Source organism: Limanda limanda, chromosome 3, assembly GCF_963576545.1.
Source record: "Limanda limanda chromosome 3, fLimLim1.1, whole genome shotgun sequence".
In the NCBI taxonomy this organism is placed as follows: Eukaryota; Metazoa; Chordata; class Actinopteri; order Pleuronectiformes; family Pleuronectidae; genus Limanda; species Limanda limanda.
Window position 1 is genome coordinate 30,193,696 of NC_083638.1, and position 20,192 is coordinate 30,213,887.

The window sequence follows — 20,192 nt, forward strand, 5'->3', positions numbered from 1 at the left end:
GTAAAACCCTTCCATACACAGAAAAAAGAACGGTTCCTTTGAAACTAAACACACAACCTTTGTAATATAGATAGGCAGTATAAGAGAGACATAAGTCAGGGTAAAGTGAATGATTATCAAATTTTACATCATGTCCAAACATGTGTTGCAGCTTTTTGAGACCCGGAGATGAATCCTTTTTTTTTTCTGCCTTGATGCCACGATGTCTCTGTCAAACTCTTCATGAGAGATCTTTTAGTTCAGAGGCCACACACCTATCTACTGTACATGTACAGATGCAGCTGCTTATATCCCATCTTTCCTTCTAAAGCACATGTAGAAAAATCCCCTGCAGCAAAGTCCAGCTCCTTTGATGTGCAAAACGCTCATCTGTCATCATGAAGGGGCTCAAGCTAAAGCACAATCAGCTCCAGCTCCCCGTCCTTCTCCCATGTGGAGCCTGTAAGGTGACGTCCAGACATTGACGTTGCCAAAACCAGAGCAGAACGAGCCTTAACGTTGGCTAATGGACGCTTGAAATATGCCGCTGATTGATTTGTGTTGTATTTCCCAGGCCATTCTACTGGAGGCTCATATTCGAAAGAGTGAGAGTGAAAGGAAGGATGGAGAAGAGGAGGGAAGTGACTCGAAGGGGCTCCGGCCAGCTGGTAGGACTCAACTTGACCTCCTGGCGTACCGTCCAGTGTTGGGTTACCACTGTGTGTGTGTGTGTTTGTGTGTGTTGTTGAATTGATTTCCTCTGCGATGGCAGCCCCAGTCAAGCTGGCACCATTGCCTCCCCCCTCCACACACAAACACACACACACACACACACTATCGCAGCCACTGACCCTGCAACACAAACACTCATAAAGTGCTCATCACTCGCACTGGGGAAATGGCAGCCGCTGGTGTTATGTTCTAGGCTGGCCATCATCCATACTGTCACTGTTCGGCTAATCGTTCACATGGATCATTTTTCCGATACTAACATTATTTTCAGAGAAAAGTCTCCAATGAGACTTCACTCTCGCTTCATGGTGTCCCTCCTCTATGATTTGTCTTAAAAGATTCCGTTAAAGGGCCCATATTAGTCAAATACATTTTCTGGGCTTTTTCAATCTGTAATGACTTGAAGGGGTCAGTAGGGAGCTTTAATGTATGAAAACAGTCACTCCATTCTAAGAAATATGTTATTGAAACGTTTTGTTTCGTACTTCCTCCCCCGTATGATGTCATATTGGTTCGCACTCGTCTTCTACCCAGCACCTGCTGGTCCAGCCTCTGAACCCACCACCTGCTGTGTTTACAGCCAGAGAGAGTCAATGCGACCAGTGATAGGCCTGGTCGTGTGTCTCTCAAAGTGCTCACAGCCAATCAGAGTCAATGCTGAATCACCTAATCACAAATACATACATTATAATGATCTCTTGGTAAATGTCCACAGACATATAATAACCTGTGAAGATTTTGTATGTGTTTACAATGTAAAAAGTGTAACTCACTGCTGTCCCACAGACATTAGTTAATCTCTTTGTATTGTCATGCTCAAGGTTGTCCACAGTCAGTTGGAGATTAGTTATATAGTGACCAACAGTTATGTGCATTGGGGAGTGTGTGGCTATGATGCTACCATGAGATAAATGCAATGTCCAACACAGACTCAAACCTCCCTCCTGGTGGTGTCACTCGTGGTGACAGGATGAGGCCTCGCCGGCAAATGGCCCAAAGCTCCTCCCATGTCTTCCGTCTGCCTCTGTCATTGGCTGATCAGACGAAACACCGGCAACGACATGATCAGGGCTCTTATCTGGGATGTCTGACTCTGTGTGGGAGCGTTTGAAGCGCCGGTCGGGGTACTGGGTGTTGTCGAAAGGCTTACGGTGCACACACAGCACGTGGGTCTTCAGGTTGCCCTTCTGGGAGGCGCTGTAGGGGCAGTAACTGCACCTGAATGATCTCTGGCCTGGAGACAGAAACAGAGAAAGAAAATATTTTAACCATTTCAATCCAAAAGTGGTAAATCTCACCTTCTCTGCGTCACTATGGTATCACTTGCTTGAGTTTTACCCCATGGGATTAAAATAATTTTTCAATCAGAGGTTTCTCTCGATGTAGAGTGTAAGCAGATGAACACACACTGGGGCCTGGGTCAATAGATTGGGGGGCTGGTACCTCTGTGGTTACAGGTTCACAACATGAGAACATTTGATAGGACATAACATTTAAGAAGCAATGATTCAAACAGACAAATTCCCACGATAGCAGTTGCCAGAATTAAGAGCAGCTTGGAGTTACCAGCACTGGAATCTAACCTTTACCAACATTGTTATTTACTGTACAGATCAGTTAGGGTTAGGGTCAACAGATACTTGCGTTGTAAAAGTATTATTAACGCTACAGAGACTGTTTTCTTATTCACTTATTAGAGTCACCTGTTGTGTATCCTTGAGGCCAAACAAATGTGTTGAATGCATTAAACAAGACTTTGACACTTTTTTAAAGTTTGACACACAGATCATTTACATCGATTTTTAACAGGCTCTCTGTATTTTGTAGGTACGTTGTTACTTGTTTAGCTTTGCGAAAGTGTTGTCCACACAAGTTGACGACACAACAAAACTCACTCACTGAAACGTTGCTCCATATCAGCGGTGAAGAATTCACACAGGACCTTACGTTTTCAAAGGGCTGAGAGCAAAGTTTATGGACTTCTTTTTTTAAAGGAGCACAACCATGCGTCAGTAAAACTCTTAATGACGCATGTTATTAAATTCACATGGAAATCAACCCTGTTTTATTTTAAAGGAAAACACACACACACACACACACACACACACACACACACACACACAATGCACAGTCCTGTTAAGTTACTCTTTTTAAATGATGAAATTATGTTTTCTGCCATGATGACTTCAAAGACTGAGGAAAATGTTTCCCTGTAGTTCTATAAGTCACTTGTTGTGTTTTGGCGTGCTCGTGCTGCTGCTGCTAATAAAGCATGTAAAAAAACTCCACATCTTCAGCTGTAGGCTCTGAGTCTGTGTTGCCATCGGGGGGGAGGTACCTCCAAATCACTGCTGGGGTGAGCACCACGTTTCCTTGTGGGCGGTGTCAGAGTTAATTAATAAAGTATCACATGTATTAATTCTACACTATCATAATAATCAGCTGACTGGCGTGCACATCTCATTCACACTTACCTCTAAAGGCCAATTGCATATAAAAAAGCCACTGGCTGATGTATTCAAACCTCTAACCCTTCTAGCACTGACTTGAACCTCCAGCACTTTCAGGCCATCAGGCTTCCACTGACTCTTGTGTGTTAACAACATGACTGAGAGACAGAGACCGGGGGAAGAGGGTAAATCTGAGGACACAGAGAAGAGGAAGAGCGATTCTCTCATCTGCACCAGCCCAGCAGCACTGCTCCAGCTCCTTATTGATACAAACACATCCTGAAAACATTACCCAGCACTTAATAACTGGTCTCACTTTGTGCAGCCAGTCAGCTCTCGCAAATTCATCTGAACTAAACTTTTGCAGCTCCCCGAGTCGATATGCATCTCATGAAAAGCGTGCATACATCTAGTCCCCCGAACACAATAGCAGTGCAGAAGGAGCCAGGGTATTTCTCTCTATCTCCCCACCTTGCCACAGCTCCAGCACAAAATGTTCTCCCTAGATTGAATCTGATCATCACCGCAGCAAACACAATGGCCCTTAATAGCACCAGCCGTTTGTTTGAGGGATGCCGATTACACCGCCATCATAACCCACTTCACTTAGTTCACTCACTCACAGACAGGCAGAGAGGGCAAAATGGAGAGGGAGGGAGGGAGGGAGGGAGGAAGAAATGTGACGGCAGAATGAAGGGAGTGTGTGAGCCTCATCTAGTACTTTAGGTTATTAATAACAGTACATTTGCAGGTCCCGTCTTTTTTTTCCTTTTCTTTATCTTTTATTCAATTTGAGATGCTCTAAATCAAATTAACATGGGGGGGTTTAAAAGAGGCACGGGGGTAGGTGCAGGGAATATAAATAGGTAAGAGGCCAGGAATTAAAGAGGAAACATTCCATTTGAAGCACTCACTGGCATCCACACGGGGTTAGCAGGAGAGAGTACACAGGCTACTTATGGCGAATAAAGACAGACACACAAACACACACACACACACACACACACAGAGGTGTGCCGCGAGGAGAAGCAGGATGCATGGAAGCAGCTACTTTGTGTTTGGCAATCTGACACAGGCTTTGGAGCCTCTCCGGCTTTCTGATATTACATTGTTTGCTCCGGAGCCAGACAAAGGAGATTGCTACAAGTTTGGAGGCTTTGGATGTTCCAGTTGTCTGAATTTCCAGATAAGCTAGTCGGCGGCACACAATGAAGGGCTGCTTTTATTTGGGTGCAGTTTAATTTCACACTCTCTTACATTACGTTAAGTCCGAGAGGCACAATATCTCATCCCATTTTACACTTAGGGAGAGTGAGTAATGCCCCCAAACAATTCAACTTTTCTCTTTTTGTTTGTTTGTTTGTTTCCCCTCCATACTATTTGTCTCCATGGACTGAATAAATACAAATCAAGCTCGGTGGTATCTCTGGGGAGATGTTCACATAAAGAAGAGAGAGAGAGGCTGTGATTTGAATTCAACGGCTTGAAAGAAGTTAAGATGGGATGTATAAACTTGAGTTAGTGTTGAGATTGAAATTGACTTCTGCAGAGCAACTTAGAAACACACAGGCAATACTTTGTTATGGATTAAAAATTAAAGAGACTGTGTCTCGCTTTCTTTCTGTCTTTTTTTTAAACACACACTCACACACACATACACACACACACACACACACACACACACAAACAGAGGCATTTAACAATCCACATGTCCAGCCACCGTGAAGGGCCAAACCTGCCTTCATTAATCCATGTCCTCTGGTCTGTGGCAGTAACCAAAGCAGCTTACATGCAGCACCACATTCACCAGCATTCTCTCAAATGAAGTTTGTTCTTTCTTGTTTCTTCTACCTGATACATTTGATCGGGTTACTTTTGGTTTCATATTGCAATTTAGGGAGTGAACTAGAGAGTTCTTATGACACATATGTTGTCACCACCTATGTGTTTTCTGTTTGAATTGAGAAAGGGAATGAACCATTTCACTATGTTCATTTCGCCAGTTTAATATCATAGTGGTTTGACTACCGGCGAAATGAAGGTCCTAAAAGCAATTCTGTGATGCTTCCACTTCTTTTTCTTGTAATATTTCAGTCAATCAGGAGCTTGAAACCTGACCTGATAACACTGACTATCCATATATCATATTGATATGGGATGATTTATGCCTAAAGAGTTACCAACCAGTGGTGATATGCAGGAGCTGGTGTGCCCTATAGGTGTTCATGTGGAAAGTAATCGTGGTGTATGCCCATCACCAGTTTGGACCCTGATACTGGAGACCGGAGTTTGTGCCCCATCACAAACCTGCCATGAAGGCCTGTCTTTATATTACCCATGATCCTTCCCGATTATGAACCAATAGTTTGTTTGCCTATAACCCAACCGAGTGTTAACAATACCATAACAATAACTTATGTGTCATAACCACAATATAAGTCCAACCACAGCTGGCAACAACACAGAATAATCCAATACTGATGTTTTTATCAACTAATTAATTTCTCATTTCCTCTCATTCCGGATTATTTTTCCCCACGTACTCGTGCTACACATTGTACAATCTTTGTTTTGCATTTGTACTTTGCTTTATTAAAGTCGTTTGTCCTTTTTGTCTTTATTAAGTTTCCAGACACTGGGTGGGTTGCCATGTGCAAAAGCCTTAAAGAGTGAAAGAAGGGAGGGAAAGAGGTACAGTACATGGATAGAGTAATAAAGGCAGGGGGAGAAAAAGAGAACGAGACAAACAGGAAGAGAGGGGAGAAACAGTGGTCTTGTTTTCATTAGTGTGGTATTATCTAAGCCTGTTAATTAACCCCCTCAGGTCCTCTGCGGGGAGATCAGAGGGAAAGGGGCTGAGGAAGTGGGGAGGAGGGCGAGAGGAAAGGATTCAGTGTGTGTGTGTGTGTGTCTGGGTGTGTGTGTGTGTGGGGTGGGGGGGCGGAAATCAAACTAGTGCCAAAGCCTTGCCCATGTTTCACCTGTCACACACAACACTCCTCACCCAACCCCCTAACTCACTGTAATCGCACGCACTCACACACACACACACACACTCACACACACACACACACACACACACACACACACACACACACACACACACACACACACACACACACACACACACACACACACACACATAAACACACACACACACGTCACATCCCAAATCCTTCTCTTCCTCTTGTGTTGTCCAGTTCTTTTTTTTTTTTTTTTCCTGATATTTAGTAATCTACTCATCTAATGAAGAGGGATGTCTTCATCCTGAGTCTAGGCATAATTTCGGAAACATTTAGGTTTCAAAGGACAATAATTCATGGGTATTATATTGAGCTCACAGTTCAAGTAGATTATTAGCAGTTGTATCTGAGAAAACGTGTCTTTCTCCAGCTTGAATTACGAGAGTTTTTCTCTTTCGTTTGGCTTTGTGTTTGATGTGAAGTGACAGGGAGCAGCATCAGGAAGGACATGAGGCCGAGCGGTTATTGAGTCGAAGTTGTAACTTACCCAAACTGCTCTTACATTGAATGGGTTGTGGCCATATGTGAAAAACACACCATGAATCTCAGGAAAGTGTGGTCTCGTCTGCGTCTTGTGGGAAGAGCTATCTTAGGACTGCAACAGATGGCAGTGCTGGCATCAAATGGCATTTAAGGACGGCTGCTTCTGGTTGGATGCCAACACGCTGTTCCTGGTCTTTATGTTCCTCACTATGTGTGTGTGTGTGTCTTTGTATGTGTGTGTGCATGGGGTTTGCACATGTGCACCTCAAACATTCCTTGTGTTTTACTTTGTGCATTATTGCCTCTCCAGTGTGTAAATGTGTGTTTGTGGGTTTGAGGCGTGATCAGTCCATCAGCTTGGGTTGATGGTTTGATGTGTGTGTGTTAGTGCAGGAGCACAACTTCTCTGTGTTTTGAATTCATCACACACACCAACAGGTTCTGTGCACACACATACATTCATTTACACCGTTTGTATAGTAGACAATAGGATACACGTTTAAATACAATGCAAGCATGTGTAGAGCATGAACTATTTATGGACATTTATGCACTGTTTATTCAAAGTGACTCACGGCTGAGGAACTACATACAAGCTTCAGTAAGACCTTGAAGTAAACACTTAGAACTAAATCTGTTCAGTGAGACAAAGTGAGAGGACATCAGGTAAAGTGGAGCTCTGTCAGTGTAATATAGAGGTTGAAGGCAGAGATTCACAGAAGGTGTGAGTAATTAAATGTTCTAAACCATCTGTCCAGTAGGCTGCATGCATGTATGTGGTTAAATGTGTTGTTTGTGCTTATGTGTCACAGAAATAGCTGAACTAAAATTTTAAACCGAGGTGGGTGGGGCTAAATTAAATTTTTTTAAAATAGGTGATATCCTATACTGTTTAATGCTGCGATTTATATTTCTCATACAGACTGTATGTACCTACGTTTTTTTCCTCTCAAAATGTTAAACTAACTAATTTAATAGTGTACCTAGATTCATTTAATAATGAAGAATGAAACGGACTCTATTTAAGTGGTGTGGAATTGTTACTGGTCCAGGATAAAGGAGGTAATGGAAATATAATGAGAGATTTTATTGGACCATATAATAATATTTCTATGATGATAAAAAAGTTTGAATCAGATGAGTATGTGGAGTTGTGAGTGATTCCTCCATGGATTGGAGACTTGAGTCTGCCACACGCTGTAAACAGTGGTGCTGCAGCAGAGGATTTTGATCCGAATGAGGAAAAGTGCGATCAGGTGACCAGGTCAGGGTCAACAATATTCATAATTATTACCATTCAGGTTTTGTTTTTTCCCCAACTCTGCACTGAAAATATGAAAAACTGTATGCAAATGTTTGGGGGCATCCTGGGGCGACTTACATATTTATAATTTACATTATTAGATGTATTTTTTATATTATTTTAGCTTCATTTGAAAGTTAAAGAACGGAAATGCAGACACTGCAGACTTTAAATATTATTCTTTCCAAATGTTAAGGATCTTTTGACACGTGCAAAGGCACATGCACCCTTCTACTTGCTAAACACTAAATGTACTTGTGAAGCCTTAATTGACTAATTAGGACTCATAAGGCATGGTGGAGGATTGTCATTATGAATTATCAGCAGATGACAGTTACTCAGATGATAAATAAATTCTCTGACTCTACAAACCTTTGCTTTAACACTCAACAAATGTGGGCTTCTCTTAGCAACTGACTGAGAATCTGAAAATGAGCTAATTGATGCCCACGAAGCAGAGGAGGCTTATGAAAATACATTACAGTACTTTTAGTTTGAAAATGGCACTGTCAACAAGAGATTGAACTAATGAATCCAAGACAGGATCTGTAAGACTGAACATTTCCCTGCTGCATTATCTGCTGGACAGAGTGGTAACAAAAAAAACCATGTGACTGCAGAGGAGCTGAAGGAAGCTGAAGCAGAGGTGGTGCACTGTAGCCCTGTGTCAGCTGAGGCCCATGAGGTAGAGTGGGTCGTGTACTGAACAAAAGGTAGTGGACGACCTCTAAGTGTCCTTGGGCAAGATACTAAACCCTATTGGCCACCGACGGCTGTGTCGACAGTGAAAGAACATCGTGTCAACTGTTGCGTATTGGGAGGGAAATTGTAATTGGGTTGTGTGGCACCAACTGACACAGGAAACCCTGCACACATAGAGGGGAGATTGTTTTTACCAGCCCTAACCCCCTCCAAAAATAAATACATTTACATTACTTCAAACAGCCTGAAGGGAATTTATCCTTCTCTCGACTTCCTCTTATGAATTAAGAGCATTTCCCTCAACGAGCTGGCGTGTTGATGGAAAATTGGCCTGAAGTTTGGGGAATAAAAATTTGGTCTGTTTCTAAGCTTAACTAAAGAAAACCAACACACAAATAACACCAGGGGAGGCACTTAAGGAGAGGAGAGGAACTGTGGGGGGAGAGGGGTGGGGGGGAAGGAACTCTTTCAGCATCAAAGCTTTCTAAAACGTCCCCACCAGGGACCAGGTCCCATGTTAAATACTGAACTAGATTATTAATTGCTGTACCAGTAGGACCTGTTAATAAGAACCTAAAATAGCTGCTCCTTCCTTTCTGTCTTCATCTCTTGTTCTATTTTCACTTCTCTTTTCTGGAGTCGTCCGTTTGTTCTTTTTTTTTATGCTGGTGCTCAAATGTTGATTCCCTCACTCTCTCACTAACTCACTCACTCACTGCTTCTCACTCTAACTTTCTCAATCAATGCTTCACAATTTCTCACAATTTTTCAGCACTTACTGACTGACTCATTCACTCTTTCACTTTCTTAAACACATTTCCTAGCTCTGCCTCACTCACTCACAATGGTTAGCTGGTTTGTTTGGTATTCAAGCTGTGGTTAAGGTAGGTTAGGTCAGTTCTTTCAGAAACACTATTTGTTGAAATTCTCTTCCTGTCCCAAAGATGTCTGTGGGTTTCACAGGACTGTTAAAGACACAATCAATCATTTAATTCAGACTGAAGAATATTAACAATCCTCAAATATATACCCAAATGACTAAATCTGCTAAAATTACATTGTATCAACATAGGCATTTTTGAAAATGACATGTGACACACAGTACAGGGAGCACAGGGAGCTTTCAGGAGATTCTGAGGTTGAAGGTCAAGGATACACAAGAGGGGGGCTTCATATGGACACAAGGTAAACAAGACCCCAGTCGAAAGCTACAACATTTTATCACTTAGACATTTTACCTATTCTCGCTCCCTCGCTCGCTCACTCACTCACTCACTCACATTTTCACCCATTTACTTATTTGCTTGCTTAGTCATGTTTTCCTTCAATCATCTACTCACTCATCCATGTGTGCTCACTCCCTCACTCAGGCAGCCATCATTTTCAGTCTTTTCAGTGTGTGTGTGTGAGAGTGTGTGTATGTGTGCATGCACGTGTATGTGTGTACGGACTAGATCACTAACTTTGCCTTATGTTTCCTCAGAGTCCCTGCTGAACTGAGGGATGCACAATCTGCTGCTGACCTGTCACTGTACACAGATAATGGATGCAACTGCATGTGTGTGTCCATGTGTTTGTGTGTGTGTTTGTGTGTGTGTGTGTGTGTGTGTGTGTGTGTGTGTGTGTGTGTGTGTGTGTGTGTGTGTGTTTGAGTGTGTGTGAGTGTGTGCAAAGGCTGTCATCAGTGTTTCTCAGCAATAACAAGTAAGAAAAAAGGAAAAGAGGGGATGCAGTGGGGGGTTGATAGATATGCCGGCCACCTGCCTCTCACTCACATTCTGACACAAAGAGCATCGGCTGCTCTGCTGCATTAATCATCATGAACTTCCTCTGACCTCGGAACACAGCGATAACAGCCAAAAGTTTGAGAAACAGTTAGAAAGCGCAGAGCAAAACACCGGCCGCTCAGCACTTTGCCATCGGAAACCCAACAGAGAGGGGGGGTTACTGCTAATCAAGAATTGAACAATATGCATTATAAATATATATACATATATCTATAAAGATATAGATATATATTATATAAATTAAGTGAACTAAACACTGAGGCCTCTGGAGCCCAGAGCTGGGCTAGAGATCAACTTAATGTAAAATAAAAACGATACAGTTTAATTACAGACATACTGCGTCCCTAAAGAAACCCCTCGGATTGTACACCCACAAAGTCAGAATGAGTATAAAAGACATAGTTACAGGAACATTAACATGGTCAAAATATATATATATATAAGTGAGGACCCTTAACCGTTTTGCACAGATAGAATAAGGAGACACAGTTTCAAACTATGTTGGATTTATCAAGGTTGTGAAAAGACTGAGAAGAAAACACACCTACAGTCAACTGCCACGGCCAAAGTGCTGCTGTGTTTAAAAAAAAAAGTCAGAGACCAAACAACAAGTGTGTGATAAAACAGAAAAGTCAGTGTGTTTGTTTGGTAATAGTCTGGTCCATGACCTTAATCTGACAACTACTTAATGTTCAGTTTCACAATACATGTTATTTTGTACATTATAACACATTTGTGTAGATTAAACTACCCAACTTATAAAACAGTTATTTAGGTTCACTTCAAATCTTTGTTTGTGACCTTAAAGTGCTGCTTCTGACAGAACTCTGGTTTTAAAACTTAGGAAGTTATAGTCTTATTGTTATTATTTTGTACTTTATTCTATTTTACTAATGTATCTTTATTTGCTTGTCATTGAGTAGTTCTTCATTGTACTTTTGCTAGTTTTCTATCAGAATAAGATCTGAATACCATCACTGTTGGTGCCTGTCTACACATGTGGTCTGTCTGTATAAAATCTCTGCACAGCACATGTGGATGGAGGATCAGATACTGAAGTACACAGGAGCTATGCTCTGTGCTCACATGATAATCTTATGATGCCGTGTTGAAGGACAAAGGAGCATCTGTAACCTGTTGACCTCACAGACGTCCCTGTGGTTCAGTGTAAAAGTTATTTAAGATTTGTGGAAGGGGAGTAACCAGAGTGGCCCGGCCTGCAGCAGGAGACAGTGTGCAGCTGCCACATGTAAATATGTAGCAGGTAAAATAACAAACTGCTTATGGAACTAGGTGGACGCTGCTGTATGTGTTGCACATTTCTTTGTTGATTTTTTAGTTTTATGGAGCAGGGAGTAAGATTAAGGCCAAAATTTTGCAGAGAACACAGTTTTCTGTTGGTTGTCAACTCAACGCAACAGTTACAACAGACTCTGTAACTAATCTATTTATCTATAAGTCCCTATATCACTTTTGTCCTATTGGAGGACAGATCCTTCTGAATATGAAGTAAGTTATTTTATTTAGTTTAGTCTTTGTTGAGAGGGACCAACAGGAATCAAGTCAGTCAAAGAAAGTAAATCAATACAGGTGTGGTTGACAAATAAAAGAAATTGTCCCACTTGTTAATTTCCCTCCTCTTGTTACAGCTGAAAAACTTTATAGATAAAATTATAAAACCAGAAGATTTTACTTGTTTTGTTTGTATGAAGTATCAGTCTCCACAAGTGTAAGACTGTAAGATATTGTGAAACCACTGAATGCTGCGTTTGAGGGGATTTTTCTGTGCACGGACACACAGATGGGCAGGAAGCAGATTCATGCTGATCGTGGATCGTGTGTGTGTGTGTGTGTGTGTGTGTGTGTGTGTGTGTGTGTGTGAGTGTGTGTGTGTGTGTGCGTGCGTGTGTGTCTGTGTGTGTTAGTCACACTGTCTCGGCCAGGTGCTAATCGAGGATTGGTAATTTGTGCAAATGGGATTAAGGCATTGTTAAATAAAAATGTCACCATCATTTTAATCATGCCTATCTGTGTCTTTATGTTTCTTCCATGTATGAATTAATGAGTGAATAACTATGTGTGTGTGTGTGTGTGTGTGTGTGTGTGTGTGTCTGTGTGTGTGTGTGTGTGTGTGTGTGTGTGTGTGTGTGTGTGTGTGTGTGTGTGTGTGTGTGTGTGTGTGTGTGCGCATTGCGGATGATTGAAAAATGCACTAGACCAAAGGAAAACTGCTCCTGTGCCACGGAGCTTTAGAAACTTTCACCGTCTGAACTTATCAACTCGTCTCCGGGTGCTGTTTTCTTCTGTTTTTGTTTTTTTTGCGAGGCAGGTAACATCTGCATTAGACAAGAATAACTCTTTTTCACAGAGATCAGCCTGTAAACACGATCAGGACTCGATCATGTTTTGCATTTTTAGAATAGGAGCCTGCGTGCAGAATAATCTAACTCTGAATTATCTACCAAGGAGCTTAAATCCCTTCTCTTCCAACCACCACAACTTTTTAAGACCTCTCCCTTTAGAGCTGTTATTTATCCCCTTTCATAAGCTCTCCCCTCTTTTTTATCTCCCCTCTTTATTTCCTTTCCTCGTCCTCCTCCTCTTCTTTCTTTCCTGACTTTCCTCTTTCTGCCTTCACTTTCTTTACCAGGGGAAGCCTATTTGTCTGCTTTAAGCGAAATCACTCAATTCTTTCAGGAAGAGACTTTGGAGACCGGTGGTAACCAAGAGAGAGAACAAGAAAGCATGTGTGTGTGAGTGAGAGTCCACCTTCCAAATAAGTTCCATTAATCATGGGCCAGAGTCTAATGTAACTAATATTTTACAATTAGAGGAGACAAGATGGAGCTGGGGGCCATCTATCTCCCTTACACCACATGATCATCGATTCATAAGAGCCGGGGAGAAGAAGAGGGAGGCCACAGGACACTCGCACCGCGTTCAGCGCACACTCAGGAAAACACACACTTTGCTGGGCCCACACTGACTCACACGCAGACGTTACACACACCCACATACATAAGCACAGATGCTGAGCAGGAAACAGAAGGATGCATGAGAATGAGGGGACAAGCTGTCACATTAGCATTTGTTAGTACACGATCTGCTGAAATCAGGTATGTGACTCGGTTATTTTCCCTTATTGATCACACTACTGAATACTTCTCTGATTCATTTATTCATGGTTCTGTGATGAAGGGATTAGACAATAGTGAGAACTGCTTACTACATTTTCTCACATTTGGGCTTTTTTATTTTTATGTATTATTCACTTATTGATTATATCACATTTGTGCTGTACTTTTTATATTTTGTAAAACATCAATTCATATTTTTAAAATCAAGTCTTTCATTTGCGGTGTATTCATTAATCCACTGCCACGACGCTTTCAACAAAACTAACCCAGTTTTTCTGTTACAATAAAATAATAAAGAAACATGACGTCGAAAAAATGATGCAGTGATTTTAGGTACTTTTTGTAGTGTAATCAATAGTTTTCTTAAAACCTAGAGAAAAGAAAGGAAAACTCATTTAGCTTCACACAGCATAAACGCACGGGGGTAAAGAAAACTACTCACCTCTAAACTTGTGTTTAACAGAAATATCACATAGTGTAAAACCAGTCTTACTTAGCACTGAGAGCAGGTCAGATTTGACACGTTGAAGGAAAGAAAAAGTCTCTACTCTGACCAAGTAGATGGAGAGAGCAACTAAAGTGTCAGATCAGTCCGGGAGAAGATTTGAAGATTTGAAGATAGTGGAGAACAGACAACGAAGAGGGAGCAAACGAACGACAACACGAACAACAGCACAACACAACATCACTGTTTTGCTAAAGTGACTCTGAGTCCTGCTCCGTCCCTCCTATTGAAGAGAATGGAAACTCCCCTATTTCGCTGGGAAAATTAGATTTATATTTGTTTTTGATCAGCAATTGAATATTAATTATAGTTTTATTTAATGCTCATTCATTTAATTGATCAGTTATTTTCTTTGTAAAAGGTTTTTAAAAGGCCTTTAACGCAGTGTGACAAATAAAACTGTGACGGATAATAAATGATTTATTTATAAATGTTTCTGTTGGTGTTATGTAATGTTGTAAGTTGTTGTTTTCAAACAATAAGGGGTTCACACAGACACACATACACACACACACACACAAACACACACACACACACACACACACACACACACACTCACACACAATCTCTGCAGTGCAACACGCAACTTTCTGAGAGATGAACACTCCAGCCTCCAGCTCGGCACCAAAACCTGGTCTGCGGCGCCCTCTAGTGGCGTAACAACGGAGCTGCATGACAAGACCCCAGCCACTCTAATGTAAAGGAGGGTAAATTAGAGGGAGCTGAACAAATGAGCAGAAAGATGGGTTCATCTGCAGGTCGCCATCTGCCTGACGACCAACCACAATGCAAAGAGGCTGCGGCCGCCGCAGAGCATCACCTCAAAGTCATTGATCCACATGTGGACGCAGGCGCACGCAGACAATTATGAAACACCCTGGCATGCATGCACAGACATGTGCTTACACACATGGCTGCACAACATGCCATGGAGAGAAACAAGGGGAAATGGATCCTAGAGCGAGAGAGAGAGAGAGGGGGGGGAGAGAGAGAGGGAGAGAGAAATAAAAGACAGAGCAAATGATGAGAGAGGAAGTTAAATGAAGGGCAGAGTGGTGTTCATCACTCTGTGAAAGGAGTCGCTTAAATGTTGAAACTGCTCAGCTGAGCAACATGCACACACACACACACACACACACACACACACACACACACACACACACACACACACACACAGACATACACACACACACACACAAACACACACACACACACACACACACACACACACACACACACACACACACACACACACACAAACACAGGACAGGCCGGAAAGGTGACCTAATGTGTTCTTTAATCAGACACATGTGTGCTGTTACATGGAGACACACACCTACTCAATTGTTTATATAGATACACACATTAAAGAGTGATGCAGGCCCACATCCCCTCATACACACACACATTTGCATACAAAGTTTATAGTGCAGTCACAGACTCACACAGGCAAAGCGAGTGATGATTGTTTCTTTTCTCATATCTAGCCATTGGAAGCATCCTTCTTTTGGCTATATGTATACGTGTGTGTGTGTGTGTGTGTGTGTGTGTGTGTGTGTGTGTGTGTGTGTGTGTGTGTGTGTGTTAGTGTGTGTGTGTGTGTGTCTGTGTGTGTGTGTGTGTGTGCGTGTGAGTGTGTGAGGGTGGGTGTGTGTGTGTGTGTGTGAGGGTGGGTGTGTTGATATAAACCAGTCAAACAGTTACTTTCTCCGGATGTGAGTGTTATTGGGAACAGACTTTTCAGATTTGAGGCATGAGCCCCCCTCCACACACACACACACACACACACACACACACACACACACACACACACACACACACACATCTGGTGCAGTGCAGCTGATCCGTTTAAAAATTAGTCAGGCATTGACCTAGGCAGCCTCCCAGCGGCCCAGCAGCCTTTGGGGTCCTGACGTTAGGTTAACTCCAATACGGATTCCATCAGTGCAGTGTGGATCAGGTTTCATGTGACAGGGGGGGGGGCAATGAAAGTGTGAAATATTGTTTCCTTTGAACAGCAGAGTCAGCTGAAGTGAGGCTGTGTAGGGAGGACCCACGTGTTGGAGTGAACTTTTCATGTGAGGTGGGAGAGTTGCTGTCATCTTTAACTGCTGTGATACGGGAGCAGCAACACTTATTTATGTGTGTGTGTCCTCACACACACACACAGCAGCTCGGTGTTTGTTAGAGTCTGATGACTCACGTTGACCTCTAACCTCAGACTGTCACCTCGACCAACAGAGGTCAAGGCCACTGACCCGTCTTCTCCTTTGATTCAATAATTTGAAACTACATTTAAGGTAAAATATATAATTATACTTTTTGTGGATTCCAGCATTTAAATATAGCTAATTAAAGATGTTCAGTACAACAAGTGTAAACTGCAGACCTAGATGCTACACCAGTTTGAATTATCACGGCAGAACACATAAACAAGACGACATCATGTAGTCATAGATTATCTGATTAATATTTGAACTTATTCCATTTCAGAAGACAATGGGATGATTTACACTTTATAAAAAGGAGGAATAACTTTTTTCCTTTCATTATAGAAATCTTCATTTACTTGTTGATGGGGGCTACACATTTATTTTTACCTCCACCAAGGACCTCATGTTTTCAGCCCTCGTCTGTTTGTTTGTTGGTTAGTGTTTGTGTCTGTTTCACAAAAACAACCTAATGGATTTCCACAACACTCTGTGGAGGGAAGTGGTTCAGGGGGGGGGGGGGAAGAGACCATGACATTCTGGTGTTGATCGGGGGAATTTTATGATGTTTTTTTTTACATTGTGAGAACATTTTCAACATTTTCACTGATTTCCTAGAGAATAATTCATGCAGCTTGATAAATAATCAGACGTCATTAGGGAGCTGATATTTATGAGTGTGTGAAATGTGGTGCAGCTTGATTGAATCTAAAAGGACATCTGTGCCTCGGTGGAGGTGTGTGTTCTACTGAGAGCCTTCTGCTTAGAACTGATTTCAGAACATGCATGGTGCTGCACTTACTGACCTCTTTATCCCCAAATTAAAACATACATATAAGGATTGTACTATATTGTTTTGAAATACATACTAATATATTTGTACTTTATATGGAATGGGTGAGTCACAAATGTTGATAATGAATAAATTGGTAGGACGTTCACTGATATCATAATAAATGTCTCATCCTCTTTCTTTTTCATTGTAATGTTTGAGCACTCACAGCACTTAATGTTAGGTAAAGGTCATAACGTTAAAGTTCAATTTAATTCCATTTAACCAAAACCATGATCCCAACCTTAACCACAGTGTTGTGTTTACATAATAAGACCCACCCAGGAACAGAAATGTGGGTGTGAACCCTGGTCTCTGCTCAAACAGAGTTTATACTCTCACCGCCCCCCCAGTCACCACCTGTAGCTATGATGTGGTTCATACACATGGTGCTACATTCATTTAAAACAAGACTTGTCTGCCGAGGAACTAACCTGAAGTTATATTTTTCTTCTCTTTGATAATGAAGCTGACTGTCATGCTGTTTTGTAGCTGTTCCATAGTCTGTGCAGATTTTATGGATCTGGTCGAATGTGAACTGGACTAGAGAATAAAAAACATAATGTAGAAACTGGATGGGAAACAAAGCAGTCAAATAATCACTGCACATCTCTGATCTGGAAGCGATTTGATGTAAATGGAATTTCCAAATCTTCCCTTTACATATTTCCATGTGGGACACTCAGAGCATGCTCATGTGTTTCCCATCATCCACACACTGTTCATGACATCTTCCTCACGGTCACACAAAGTGGTGCAGACAATAATTTAGTTGTGTATATTCCACATCGTGATCACGCTCCGTGAAGCTTCACCATCAAACTGACTGAGAGATAATAACTGGTATTGGAAGTGAAGGACTACTCTCCAAACTGTTTCCCCACTTCTCCTGGCACAGGTACACTCACCTTCCTGATTCTCGCTCTGTCAGAAAAGAAGAAATTAAAAACATGAAACAGGCCGTTGCTCTATGACAATCCTTTTTTTTTTGTTTGAATACATTTTATTTTTATTATAAGTACAGTTCAGTAGTTACAAAACGAAGCATCTGCCATGAGGATACAGCAAAACATAAAGAGTGTTCAGCTCACAAGACAGGTTTTTGTACATAACATGTGGCGTGGAATGCTCATTATTATAGCTGGTTCAGAGGCGAGACTCTCGCCATTCATCTCTCATCTTTACACCCCTGGAAAACAGATGGGGTCAGAGGTCAAAGCCATTGGACAGTGCCTCTAGCAGGATGAATCTGATTGGTTCCCTCAGACCCCATTTCCTGAATTCCTCCCTTCCAACACCCTGTCACATTTCCAACAACCACTGCTTCTCACTTTTCACGTGTCTCGCTGTTATTATTTTAGTTTTAAATCCCCTCTTTTCCTGGTATATTGAAAATGAAAGAATGGTTAATTGTAATCTACATGAATCAAATTAAAAAAAGAAAAAAACAAAATAAAACAGGCTGTACTGCAGCGAAATCTCTTGGCGTTGGAGTTTGAGCACAGATTCATGCTGCTGCTGAAGAAGTATCGGGCCGATGCTGCAGGCCAAAAGGGGATTTGCATACAAAAGAAATCTGGGTAACAATTTGTCAAAGCCACATACAGTATAGAGGTTGGTCAAACTTAAAAGAAAAATTAGGAGGTATTATATTTGGACTGTATATACCGACTTAGAATTTTTCTCTGGGTTCACAAAAAATGACGTAGAAACATTTCACAAAGCCAAGGGACACACAAACACACACCTTCAGTTCAGTTAGTTATCTAGTTTTATACTGTATAGGTTGGATTTATAATACTATCACAGTGCCAAATACTTCTGAGAACCAAAACAAATGAAAGAAATAAGAAAGGATAAAGTCCCTCTATTCATAATGGATCCTGTATATATGGGGGCAAATATGTTTGCAGCACAGGAGACGATTGTCATCTTTTTCCTCTTTTTTTTTTTTTGATCAGTAAATGGAGAAGGCATTAATGTACAGTACATATAAAATAAAAAATAAAATCAACCCTACATCCTACAGTCTAGCACAGCTACATAGCTTTGTAGAAGCAATAACAGATGACTTGTATCTAAGGCTATACACAATATGTCTTTTTTCCCAGTTTTTTGTTCTTTTTTATTCTCATTTTAAAGTAAATACATCAAACCATTTTCAGTAGTCATTAACACTGTGCAACAATGATCGGTGGCAGTATCTTACAAACATCTGCAACACTAGAATTCTTGAGGTTGACATGAGGGATGAAGCGAAAGGGTTGGAGGGTGATAAAGAAAGAAACATTTCCCCCACATTACCTTTTTTTTGTTTGTTTTTCAGATCTTTTTTTCATTTTCTTTTGAATTCTTCTCTGTCAAACTCTAGAAGGATGCCGACCTTTTCAGAACGTGGCTGTGCAATCTACTGTCATTTGTTTGCTTGTCCTTGTCACGAATCTTTTAAAACTTTTGTTTTCACTTTTGCTTTTCTTTTTTTAAACTACTGTATATCTCTCTATGTACATTAAGCATCTATGGCTGCTGTGATGGATGATACAGAACAAGAAAAATAGACAAAGGAAGCCAAATGGCAGGGTGAAGGCCTGTACTGGCCTGGTTATGCAGAGGGGATTTAGTATTGTAAGTACATTTAGGGAATATTCAGTCCTCTTCACAAGTATCATTAGCACCACCATCATCAAAGGTCAGCTACATGTGTATTTTTTTTCTACCAGCAATATCATCTCTGGAAACAAACTTCTGTTGTAGATTGTCGTGTGGTGCCCCTGTCCTTTGCTAACCAGAATCCGAGGGATGCATGGCCGTGGGACACAGAGACAGAACGGCTGATAGGAGAGCCCAAAGTGGCTGGTCTGACAGGAAATGTGCTTGGTCTCCGTCAACAGTCCGGTAACATTGAGTTGCTATTCTACAGTAGAATACATTCCAGTACAATATAATGGCGGTCCGTGGACTTGTGAAATAACTGTCGTCTTCATTTTACAGGAGAGAAAGGTCTTTAAAAGCCTATTTGATTAAGCACAACACTTCAGTCCTAACTAAA

At 41.4% G+C, this 20,192-nt stretch overlaps 1 protein-coding gene across 1 annotated transcript in view; it reads right to left on the reverse strand.

Moving 5' to 3' along the window:
* Positions 1-1,664: 1,664 nt before the first annotated feature.
* Positions 1,665-20,192, reverse strand: part of znf536 (zinc finger protein 536) — a 105,839-nt gene continuing 87,311 nt past the window's right edge. The window contains exon 4 of the mRNA XM_061068851.1: positions 1,665-1,945. Coding sequence (XP_060924834.1) covers positions 1,665-1,945 — 281 coding nt within the window. The remainder of the gene's footprint in view (positions 1,946-20,192) is intronic.